Here is a 12616-nt window from a genome sequence, read left to right on the forward strand (position 1 = left end):
GTTTGCAAATATTTTCTCTCAGTTTATAATTTGTTTTTTCATCCTCTTTACAGGGTCTTTCACAAAGCGAGCTTTGAATGTTTATAAGATCCAATTTATAAATTTTTCTTTATGAATTGTATTTTTGGTGTCAAGTATAAGAACTCTTCACTTAGCCCCAGGTCCTGAAATTCTTCTCTTAAGTTTTTACCTACAAGTTTTATCATTTTACATTTGATGTAAAAGTCTGTGATCCATTTTGAGTTAATTTTTGTAGATTTATGAGGTGTAAGTCAAGGATTCATTTATTTTTGTCTGTTTGTTTTTGCTTATCAGTGCCAGCTGCCTCAGTACCACTTATTGAAAAGCCAGTCCTTCTGTTGAGTTGCTCCTGCACCTTCATAAAATATCAATTGCGCATATCGGTGGGGGCCTTTTGTTTTTTTACAGCCACCTTATTGATATGTCCTATCATTTGACAGCAATATCTGAAGAAGAAAATGGTTAATGGACCTGTTGCCAAGATGAATCATGCCACTAGTATAATAAGTTATTTGATTATGAAATATTTGATAATTTAGAGAGGTCTCGTTACACACTCATGAATCATCCTCAAAGCCATATGGTCCTTATGAGAACAGAACTTTTGGTTGGCTCACATCCCACCAAAATATTCCCTTTACCTAAATAGAAAGACATGGGAAAGAATGCTCGTATTTCTTTTTCCCCAGGGCCAATTCTTAGTTGCTGAAATTTGACCTGAGAACTTTACAGGGACAAGAAAAGTGATTGGCCTTTGTCAGGCTTCTTTTTTCATAGGCTTCAGCAGAGACATAGAGCCAGCAGCAATGCCAGGAACTCAGGAGCCAGCTTGCATGCAAAAACCATAAGGGACATCTAAGGCAAACAGTCTGATCCCTTTTAGGGACATAGCAAAGCCAGATAACTCAAGTTAATCATAGTAAGATATAGCCAGTCTTAGAGCTGAGTACTGTGAAATCAGAATTGCTTCCCTGGGGTTTTGAAGCATGCATCTGTATAAACCTGCCTGTGCAGACATCCCCAGCCCCAAGCTGGGTCTGCCCAAATCCAGTGAATCCGCTCTGAAATGTAGACGACACCTGGCAGTGACCAAGCCACCGCTTCAGGCTGCCTGCTGGCCTGTTAGGCCCAGTGGAACGGCGGAAAGGAAATACCTGGAGAAGTTTTTACGAGTCCATGGAATTTCGTTGTGGGAAACCACCAGGGCAGAGACGGGCATGGCTTACAGGTACTTGTTGGTTGTATGTCATCCAACCAGGGCACTGCACTGAAGTCAAATGTTGTTGTTATCAAGGAAATAAGGATTGGAATAGCGAAAAAAACCACACATAGAAAAAGAAAAAGGAATGTGAATGCAGTGAGCCCTCCTCTTGGGCTGCCTTATTTTTTCAAGCTTTAAATTGTCTACTTCCTCTCTGCTCAAAAGGTTACATAAAAAACAGTCAAGCTCACCTGTGAAACTCCTGACCATGTGCTGCCAGTAAGAATGTCTTTGACTTTGAGTAGACAGGTGATTTAGTGGGTCATAATGAAGCATGGGGACTCTGTTCTTCTTAAGGGAATTTATAAATTAAGAGTAAGATTTTTTAGCTGCCTGGGCTTTGGGACTGTTATTTCCTTCTAAGCCTGAATCATGTGGTCAGTGCTTATGGCTAATAAAGTAGTTCATGAAACTGAGCTAGTTCTTCTTGAAATGACAGGACTTTTTATCAATGTAGCCCAAGATAAATTACTGGTTATTCTCTAAACTTCCAATCTTATTACTTATTCTGTGAAAGATTAACAAAGGGGAGAAATTTCCTTCCTTTTGGGGGGTTAGATGTGTAATCTTTATAAATTGCTCTGAGATGCGAAGCATCCTTCTTTTTCAGAGCAATTATTAGTCAGACCTCTGTAAGATGTGCTTGTGCTTAGCTAATCCAGCAGAAATGCTTCCTTTACTACCGCCTGGAGTTTTCAACCTCTGGGAAGCAGAGCCAAAGGCATTCCAAAGGACACGGGTACTGAATACTTAAAAAAAGAAAGTCTCTCTCTCTCTCTCTCTCTCTCTCTCTTCCCCTCGCCCCCTCTCTCTATATATAGTGTTTGTAAAGACCAGTTGTTTCAGCTCAAGTAAAAACTTCTGCTCCACAGAGTAAGATTGTTTTTGCATGCACCAGATGTTCCCCAATGATTTCAATTCTCTGTGATATAAAGGTCAATTTTAATGTTGTAGCTAGTACTCTAGTTTATCCACTAATTTGATTAATAAAGCAATTTGCAATGAGACAGCTCCTCTGTATTTCACACAGACTATTATGCAATCAAGGGCTCATGCCTAAGAGGAATGCATTTTAGGCTTATAGGGCATATAAACATCGGACAGTCCACCCCATTATGCTTTAGAGGTGGAGCCTAAGGAGAATCTATTCACTTTTTCAAGACAACCCGTGGTGGCTCTATACATTGGGATGGAGGAGGAGGTGCCAACATTCCTCACCCACCTTTCCTGAGACTGTCTTCCACTAGAATGAGCTGCCTCTCTCTCTGCCTCTCCATGTTCTCTCATTCTTTTCTCCATTCCTTCCGTGACCCTCAGTGGTGGCAGTGGTGGAGTACAGAGCAGGTGAGGATGAACTGTTTCATTTTTTAAGAAAAATATATCTTTGCATCTTTACTATAGGAAGGGTAGTATTACCATGAACTCTTGTATAAGCCTTAAGAGGGCAGAACTCTTTCTCTCAAAAGTCCTGGTTTGAATATCAGTTACACATCTTGTGATGCGTGCCAAGGTTCAGATGGAGATATGTTCTAGGATGGTGCTTTTCAAATATTTATGAAGCAGAGGGATACTTTCTTCAAACAGGTAAAAGCAAGGTTGAAGTTGGGGACCTGGAGCCCACCTGCTTGAGGGGAGCAGTCATTCCCCAGCCTGGTTTCTGAGGCTCCACACTCTGCACAGCTTGAGAGTACAGTCCTGAGCTGACTCTTCATAATGCCTTGGAGAGCAAGGCTCTGTGACCTTGAAGATACCAGATCCTGCTCAGAGAGACAAGCTCTAGGGCAAGCATGCATGCCACCAGATCTAGTGAGGAATGGGACTTAGGAGATTGTTGTTCCTCATCAGAATTTGAGGAAAGAAAAGTGTAGTTAAATTGATCATCAGCCCCAGGAATAGCCAAGGCTTTGAATTACGAATGACTTGCTGTGCTCTGCCACTTCTTCTTGGTGCATTCCTCCACCACCACCTCCCAACTTGAAGCACATCTTCTTTCTCTGCATTACCATAGTACTTTGTCTATTCTTCTTTCAAGGCACTTATTCACATTATTTAAAACATCATTTCTTTAAGTATAAGGGAGTGATTGTTGGGGAAGAGAATCCTAGTTCTTTTGGTTCCTCCATAACTTAGTTTTGACCTTGACTTCTTATATACATAGTTGGAGTTTATGACAGAAGGTAACTTTCATATTCTTACTTCTTTATCTTGATTTCTCCCTTCCCTCAAGATTTTGTTAAAAGACCTGGTTGAACCGGTCTGTCCTATCTTCTACAGAAGGATCTTATTTCATATGCAGGGGAAAAATAATGGGCTTTGGCATTGACCAGACTAGAGTTCAAATCCCAGCTCTCCTGGTTTACAAACTGTGTAAACTGTGGGCCAGCTGTGACATCAAGTGCCTAACACACAGTAGGTGCTCACTAAATGTAGATTCCCTTCCTGCTTATTCTGTAGACTCTGTAAATCATTCTAGGGGCAGGAGATGAACACCCCTTGTAGAGAAACATAGAAGTAAGTAAGATAGACTATTCTCAGAAGGAAAAGAAAGAATAAAAAATTCTCAGCAATTCATGATCTGTGTAGGTTTCCATGCTGAGCTTTAGAATTCTGAGAGGCCTGGAAGAGCTGGGTGAGCTGCTTTCTCTTCCTAATTTGGTTAGAAGCCATTGCAGCCCTCAGCCCAATACCAGCTGCTCAGGTCCCTCGATCGTCTGTGAGAGAGCATTTTGCTGTGTTTCCATGGAGACTTGGTTATATTTCTAACTAAGGGTGACCAGGGGAGGGGAAAAAAATCAGTAAATATGCAAACACATGTATCAACTGAAAAGAAACTGGAGGAAATTGTTTGAATGTGGTGTGAAAAGTGCCAAGTTGCTGTGTAGATCCTTCTGGTGCCTTAGAATTTTCAGCAAAGATAGAAGTTTTTGTGGAATCATTCTATTAGTGTCTATAAAACAGTTACCCAGGAGGGTCCTTCAGTTATTTCTAAGTGGCTGAAAGTTAATTGTCCGTATTACATAGTATGGAACTCTGAGATAGGCAGTATGCTCAGGCTTGGGTCAAGGTTAAAGTGTACTGAGAAGTAGTTTTATGGACAAATCACAAAAAATAGCTAAACTGAGTAAGGATGCAGCAAACACCTAGCTTCGAGGCAATATTATAAAACTAACATTATCCAAGAGGAACTCAAACATATGTACAATGAAGGTCTAATCAAGGGGTCAGCAAAGTTTTCCTGTAGAAGTCCAGATAGATAGTAAGTACTTCAGGCTCATGGCCACATCCACCTTTGTCATAACTACTGAACTCTGCTGTTGAGGGTGAGGGTGGCCATTGACAAATAAGCAAATGAGTGAATGCAGCTATGTTCCAATAAACTTTATTTACAGTTACTGAAATCTGAGTTTCATATAATTTTCTTATATTACAGATCTCCCTTTCTTTTTTTCTCCCAAATCATTAAAAAGATATAAAAACCAATCTGATCTTGTGGATCATACAAAAACAGGTGGCAGGCTGGATTTGGCCAGCAGGCTGAAGTTTGCTCACCTCTGGTATGGAAAACAAAGCTTTCAGTAGTACAGGTTATTTATTTACTTGTTTGTGTTTATTTATTTCTTATACTTCCTTGTGTTCAGAGGTCCTTAGGGGTCCAAATGCATATAAATTGGAAAGATAAAAATAAATATAGAAGGAGAAAAACAAGGAGGCCAAGAAAGATTAAGAGGAGGAAGAAAAGACAGTCCGGGTGAGTGAGTGTGCCACCTGCAAGCCATGCCTTTGGCCCTGGATTTGGCTCTGCATTTTCTAGCAGCACCAGGTTGTGAAAATGGAAATGGAGCTCTTTCAAACAGTCACAGAGTCCTTGAGGGAGAGATGAGTCAGGGGTGCTCAGGAATGGCACACTTCTTCCTGACCTGGAGATCAGAGAGAAGTTTCTCTCAGGGTTCTTCTTTTTTTGTGTATTTAATAACATCCTCAAAAATATCCTTATAGTAAGTACAGCAGTGAGATTCCTAGAACTCTTTCCTCTGGAGTCCCTAATGTTAGGAAATGGCATTGCATCAAGTAACAATTCATCAAAAGCAAGTGAGTGGATGGAAGAAGAATTGATACTAGTTTAATAGTAACCACATTGATCAGTTTGAGATTATTTATGATTTAAAAATTCCCTAATAGTGATGACACAGATATTGCTATTTATTATAGTGACAGGGTTTGTCCAGGTTCATGGAATAAAACAATTGTTTCTCAAAAAACAAAATAAAACAGTTATGCTATTTTCCAACCAAAGATAACTTTTTTACTAGCCTGGAGGTAGGTGGAGAGGGGACAATAAAAAAAAAGGAAAGGCCAGGAGAAGTAGTATTATATGGGACAGAACTCAGAGATAATCTGCTGTAATTTTTGGTTTAACAGCTGAGAAAAATTGAGGCTCAGATGCTGGATGACTAGCCTGAAGACGTGAAGCAGGGAACCCCTGTCTTTTGGGGCCCAGTCCAGTGCGCTCTGCAGACTCTCCATATTTATTCCCAGTTCCCCCACCATCCCACCCCATGCCAACACACACACACACACACACACACACACACACACACACTTCTTCCTCCTGGGGATGCCGTTACATTCACCATCCTGCTCTTAACCACTTTTCCAGGTGCTCCTCTTGTTGATCTGCTCTGGAACCTGCTACAGTCCACTGCGTCTCACTCATCATTACTTTCTCTATCTAGAATACTTTTAACATCTTCCTTGCCTAGGAAAATCCAACCCAGAGTCTTTCCCTTCTCTCCTATAGTATGACCTGTCTTTCCTGAACATAGAATTTGGATTATTAGTTGTGTGTGCGTGTGTCTTATTCTCAAAATTATGCTTTTGTCACCTTGAGGATAAAGACTAGAGATTATAATATTTTGTAATTCTCCCATGCAATACACATGCATAGAAAGTGCTCAATGCATGTGTATTGCTTGATTGGGGTACATCCATTAAGAAGTTGGGGAACAGAAAGAACAACATCAAAGAGTGAATAGGAACTGCTCTTTTCTCCTATATTTTCTCCTGTATGTTAGTTAGGCACAATGTGTTACTTAACCTTGCTGAGCTTTAGTTTCTTCATCTGTAAAACGGGCCTAATTCAACCGAGCTCACAATGATGGTATAAGAATTAAATGCAGTCACACATGTGAAAGTGCTTAGCTCAATGCCTCTCAGAGTGGGAGCCTAACAAACTGAGCTCCCTTGCTCCAAACTTCATCTTCACTGACCCTAGGAATCCATCATGTAGTCCTCTTTCAGAGGTTGAAGGAAAACATATATAATGGTGTAGAGAGAGGGGCAGAAAATAAATACTTGCAAATTGAATCTTGCACAATTCTGAGCATATCACCCTTCTTTCCTCACTTGCTTTTGTAAATATTTTGCTTCTCCTATCAAAATATATCCTTAGGATCTATTGAGCATCTTTTTTTCTTTTTACCGTGTACATGGCTGTTCTGTTTAATTAAAATGGCCTCATGAAGTGTTGGAATACATTACTCTCCAAATGGTGTAATGTGAAGATGAAATTATCTTTTATCAATCTGTGTGTTTTCAGTGGCTAGCTTTGTGTCTAGACCATAAATATCTGAGACAGAATGAAACAAAAGGACTAAAGCTCCCACTCTTATCTTGCAGTGTCTCCCCCATTGGCTTGAGACAGTGACTGAGAGTTTCTTTGACTAAGGCATCCATTTTGCTGTTAAAATGGACTCTAAAGCTAATTGGTGGCAAAGAAATAGGACATCTACTAGGCCTGACCTGAAAACAGAGAAGATGGGAGAAGATTCTAGACTAGATCAAGGAGAAAGCTGGGGTGTCAGGGCCGAGCTTAGTGCTCCAGGCTAACTGTGCAGGAACACAGGAGGGAAGGAGCTGAAGAAGAGCGCAGGGGAGGTAGAGAGAGACCTCACTCACTTGCCCGCTCTTCTCAAAGATGTCCACGCCAAGCGTTTGAAAATATTCATTAACTGATAGTTTTCCTTAGTCTCAAAATGACAATTCTAAAGATAAGTAGAAACTATTTTTCATGCTGAAAACCGTTCTCTGGGTTCTGTCATAGTGAGAAAGTGGTGTCCTGGCTGGAGGATTTGAAGACTAGCTTCCTCCCTCCCTCTCTCTCTGAGCCTCCACTTCCTTTTCTATAAAATAAAAATAACAAGTCCTCCCTGACCAGATAATACTATTCGTGCAAAGGGGCACAGCGGAACTCAGGAAAGAACCTTCTCTTTGTTCCCTTTCTGCTTTTAAACTTATTTTTGTCCCTGAATTAAATGTATGGCCATCCTCGAAGGATCCCCTCCTCATAACATCCCCCCACCCCCACCTCCGCCAGTCTCTTTCCTATGCATTCCTGCGACCTATTTTATCATGGGACACTTGCCACGCTCAGACCTGCTTGAAAATCAAAGCCTAGAAAAAAAAAAAAAAAAGCTACCTGTGCAGGGGTTGTATGTCCTACATTAAAAAAAAAAAAGAGCCCACATGATATATTTTAGACTGGCCTAATTTTGGTCTGTTGCGGGGCCTGTGCTCATTTGCTCTGAGCGCTGTAGCTGCGACTCTGCTGGCGTTCACATTTCCGGAGCAACATGGGTAACACCCAGAGGGTTCAGGCTCCGAAACTATGTGATTCCTTGAAACCTGAATAGGCTGCTGGTGTGGGACCCGGAAGGCTTTGGGACAGAGGCCTGTTCAGAATGGGACAGAATGTTGTTGTTTTTTTCCTATCGGCTGGAACAGAAGTTCTAAAATAAGTACATTTTTTAAACTGTCAGTTTAGATAGAAAATGCTCTCAAATTTAAACGAGAGTAAGAGATGAGTGCCGCTTGGATTTGAACTATTATGTTTTGAAATTTCCAGTTGTGGTTTTCCAGGGGGAAAGTTGCTTTGTTTCTGTGGCAGAATGAAAACATTGAAAATTCAGGGTTTGAAAGCAACACAGGATTATATGAATCTGCCTGTTCTCATGTAGAAATTGTTGGCAGTGGTTTCATATGAAGAAATAGGCATTTTGAGGTCTGTTTCTTTCTGACTAAGGAGCAGCTATAAGTCAAATATATTTTTCACTCAAGGAAAAAACCCACAAACTCTTCCTGAATTTCCCTGCAGTTCCCCTGAGTGCCACTAGAATGAGCTATTTTATAAAGAAAATGGAACGCGTTTGTACCCTGAACCGCACATAGCAGAAATCTTAGCCCAGACAATGCTAGAGGAAAACTTCAACTTGAGTGTGTATATTTACTTTGATTGTGAAAATTAAGAAGTGTCTCTATTGACACCATGTGGAAAATTTTTTATAGTGAAAAAAAGGAGAAATTATGGCCAGCATAGTTTTGGGAATCTCAGAAGCCCTTATGTTACCATAACTTAATCCACTTAGATGTTTGATAGAGCAAATTTTCTATGTCCCTGAGTTTCTGAGCACAGAGGACTCTGAACCACACTGCAGACCTCTGGGGGTGGCTGGTGGAGAAAAGAAAGGCAGATGTCTCCCCCACGTGGCCTTCCTTCAGAGAATGTTTTATTAATGTCTTTTGCCCCATATCAGGTGCAGGCACATTTTTGCACAGTTAAAATGGAGCAGATGTAGTGAATCTGGAAGATGTGTGTCAGGATGGCCTTGGAGAAGACTGACTGGGAATCGAAAAATGTTCTTAGAACCATGACCTGCGGGTCTGGCTGAGCACCAAATTAGGAGGTCGACGAATGACAGTACCTTTCCTCCTCTGTGACCAGGGCTCATTTTTGTTTATCATGGGACGTCTGTTCACACCTAGCACTTTAACTTTTCACCCAGTGATCCCTTTGCCAGCCCATAGCTAGTTATCGACTAATTCCCGTAAGATTTCAATTATACATCTTGTGGTGTGTTAATGTTCAGATAAAGACAGGTTCTTTCAAACAACTACAAAGCAGAAGTATAATTTCTTTAAACAGGTGAAAGCAAAGCTGTCCCAGTTGAAGTTGGGGGCCTGAGGATGTCTGAAAATTCTGTCATATCCAAAGAAATGAACTTCTAATGGTGGGAGTCCAAGTTGTATAGGGGCTATTTTTAGACAAGTTTTCTAGTTCTTAAAACCAGATCATTTTAAAAAACAACAACCCTTTTTATTTGAACATAATTTCAAACATACAGAAAAGTTGCAAGAATAATTCAAAACATCTGTAGGTACTTTATCCTTTAACATGCTGTTAACATTTTTCCCCACTTGCCTTAACTTTGCTCAGGTTCTTACACACATGCTCCTTGCAGCCCCCCACCTCCAGTTCATTTTTCTAAAGCTTTTGAGAGTAAGTTACATATGTCATGGTCCTTTACTTATCAGTACCTTGTAGGTTATTCCTTTATATACCCCCCCCCAGTATAATTACCTACTACAGTGAAATTTACATAATATGCTTTCATCTGCTCTACCATCTGTATTCCAATTTTGTCAGCCACCACAATAATGGCCTTTATGGAAACTTTTTTACTCCACTAATACTGAATTCAAATTAGGATCATATATTTGTTGCTGTGGTCATGTCTTTTTAGTTTTCTTCTATCTTCAACAGCTCAGACCGGAATTAATACTAGCACAGAGAAGTCAGTGGGAAAAGAGCCGTGACTAATTGCAATGTCAGCTTTGAGTGGGGAGGTGGCGCTGTAGTGCCACACAATTGCTAAGCTTGTCTGAAGGTCTGGTGCCCCGCTACCAATTTTGTGTCCAGGACTGCGTTACCCAGCAAGGGCCACTACATTTTCATCCCGAACTTTAGGTCCAAAGCTGAGGTGGATCTCAAAGACTTACTGACCTAACTGACTTGCATAAATTCAGTCATCTGTCTGTGTTCACTCATCTTAGCTGCATAGTGCGCGCTAGTGGTGCGGCTGAGAGTCACCAGGAACTGGAGAAAGGCACTGAGAGGCGGGGTGGGAGGCCAAGCACGCGGCTGAGACTGTCCAGCCCAAAGTCGGGTACCCATAGATACGGGGCAGGGGACCACCCCAAGAGCCTGGAGCAGCCGCCAAAGGCAGAGGCCTATTCCAAACTGGCTCCAGCGCGGAAGCGGGTGGATTCTGGCAGTAGGTGCTGGTGAGCCCATTGTGGAGATGCCCCAGTAATCAGGGAAACGTAGGTTCTGAGTGGGTTAGATGGAATCTTTTTAGACAAGGGAGCTTTGACCCAATCGCCTTTAGTCTGTTGTTTCTTCCATGGTATTTCTTTTAATTTGTTAAGGCAGAATGAGATAGACGCTCTGACAATTGTGGAGCGTGGGTGTAGAATATGCACTTCATTAAGTACCAAAGCTCTTGCTTTAGCATTTGAAGGGTCTGTAACAGGTCACCAATTCACCCTCTTTTTGAAATTTTACAGCACTCTATAACTCAGTACACGGTGACAACACCTTGTCGCCTGTGTTTAGAAGCTGGCTGTGGCTTTAAAAAGGAGTTATGACTTGAGATGATCACTGTGCAAATGGCACCTCTGTGCATAATTTCTCAAAAGGTTAATATTCATTGTAACTCTTTCATAAGATTCAACAAATTAGCGCCTTTCTCTTTTACTTCTGTTTTTCCTTTTAGCGTTCTTATTTGTTTATTCCTGTACAGTCTGTCTCTCCATCCCCCCCTCACCCCCACCCCAGCCTCCAGAGTAAACTCCAGGAGGGCAACGATTTTATCTGTGTAGTTAATGTTGAATCCCTAGAATCTCGTACCTAATGTAGGACTGAACAAATATTTGCTGAATAAATGAATTATTAAGCAGGAGTAGGACAAGTCAGCCTTCATTGTTGACTGGCTGACAATCAGACCCGGGGCCCAGGTGGGGGGTGGGTTCCACCAGGTTCTCCATCTAGAGTGTTCCTGCACTTCTTAATTTTCTCTGCTTACTAAAAGCATCCAAAATGTCCTCATTCGTGATGGTGGCACTTGGAAACAGCATTGTTCCTACAGGAAATAGGTCCTTAAATCTTGGATTTTAACACCTTCGTAGGTGCCATCACACTGATCATGATGCCACACACTCACTTTATTTTTGTTTCTCCTCAGACATCCATCTTGTTTCACTTTTCCTTCACTCATTTAGTTTACTCTGATCACAGAGTCTTCGCTGTACTTTCCTCCAGGAAGTTCCCTATGGTGTCACTGACTAACCCTATCCATGTGGGGTCCTGAATTATACTGACCAGGACGACGCCCGTGGGGGTTTCACTCTGGGCAGACTCCTCACGTCTCCTCAGATATGGTGCTTATATACCCACACATGGGGCCATGGGCCTCTCCTTCTCCATTTCTTCCCACTGCAAGCTCTTCCCCTTCCTACCCTTTGTCCTCCAGCCCCATTATCTAGCTCTCTTTAGTCTATGTTTTTCCTGATCATCTTCTATTTCTAATTTTATTACAAGAGGGGCATCATCTCATTTAAATTATCCAGGTTTATTTCACAAAAGATGGAGATAAGTCTGGACAGTCAGCCCTCCTGCTGAGATTCCCAGTTGACCCATCATCCTAAATACACTAGAAGATTTTCTCTTTACTAAGTAACTGTGGGTGATTGTGAATTCTGATTGGAACTTCTTGTTCTTGATATGGATCAGACTGTTCCAGCGACAATCTGGGCTACAGCAAAGAAACCCTTTAGCTGGTGATCTGCAGTTGCAGGATGGTACCTTGGTGGTATCCTTAGCTCATTGCGGGGCTTTTCATTTGAGCCTGGCCCCGCTCTGCCTCCTGGGCAAGATGCTGACTTGTTCAACTCAGTGTTAGCGGAACTAGGCAATGGGTTTGATTGCCTGAAGGAGCCTGAGTGAGACTCAGTGACAGAGGACAGAGTCCAATGGTTGTTCCTTCCTAACAACCATTTTTTCTCCAAGGACCTTCCATTTCTGACTCCATGTTCACCAGTTCTCGGTTTCTTGATATCCTGTATGGGTTAAATATTTTCTTTATTATGTCTTATGACCCCTTTAAACTATTGGGTGATCCAGAACACATTCTCTTAGAAGATGGAAAATTAGGTTCATGCCAAATCTACTGACTCATATTTTATAATTAATTGGTGGCACTCTTATAGACAACAAATTAAATATATCAAATTTGTAACATTTCAAAACAAATAAGTTCTTTATAGAACGTCAGACTCTTGCCTACTTGACATGTTCAAACACTGAGCTCCTACCCATAAAGAATGGAAGGAGGATGAGTGTACCTGTCAAGGGACAGTTGCAATTTTAAGTAGGTATAGCCAGAGAATACATCACTGAGAATATGGCATTGGAATAAATATCTGAAAGAGGTGAAAAGGATA

At 41.4% G+C, this 12616-nt stretch overlaps 1 protein-coding gene across 1 annotated transcript in view; it reads left to right on the forward strand.

Annotated features, from left to right (window-relative positions):
• Positions 1-961: 961 nt before the first annotated feature.
• The window catches only part of KCNAB1 (potassium voltage-gated channel subfamily A regulatory beta subunit 1), a 315639-nt gene continuing 303984 nt past the window's right edge, over positions 962-12616 (forward strand). Inside the window, exon 1 of the mRNA XM_090273156.1 lies at positions 962-1249. Coding sequence (XP_090129282.1) covers positions 1008-1249 — 242 coding nt within the window. The 5' untranslated portion in view covers positions 962-1007. The remainder of the gene's footprint in view (positions 1250-12616) is intronic.

Source organism: Furipterus horrens, unplaced genomic scaffold (genome assembly GCF_987537825.1).
Source record: "Furipterus horrens unplaced genomic scaffold, mFurHor1.1.pri manual_scaffold_1, whole genome shotgun sequence".
In the NCBI taxonomy this organism is placed as follows: domain Eukaryota; kingdom Metazoa; phylum Chordata; class Mammalia; order Chiroptera; family Furipteridae; genus Furipterus; species Furipterus horrens.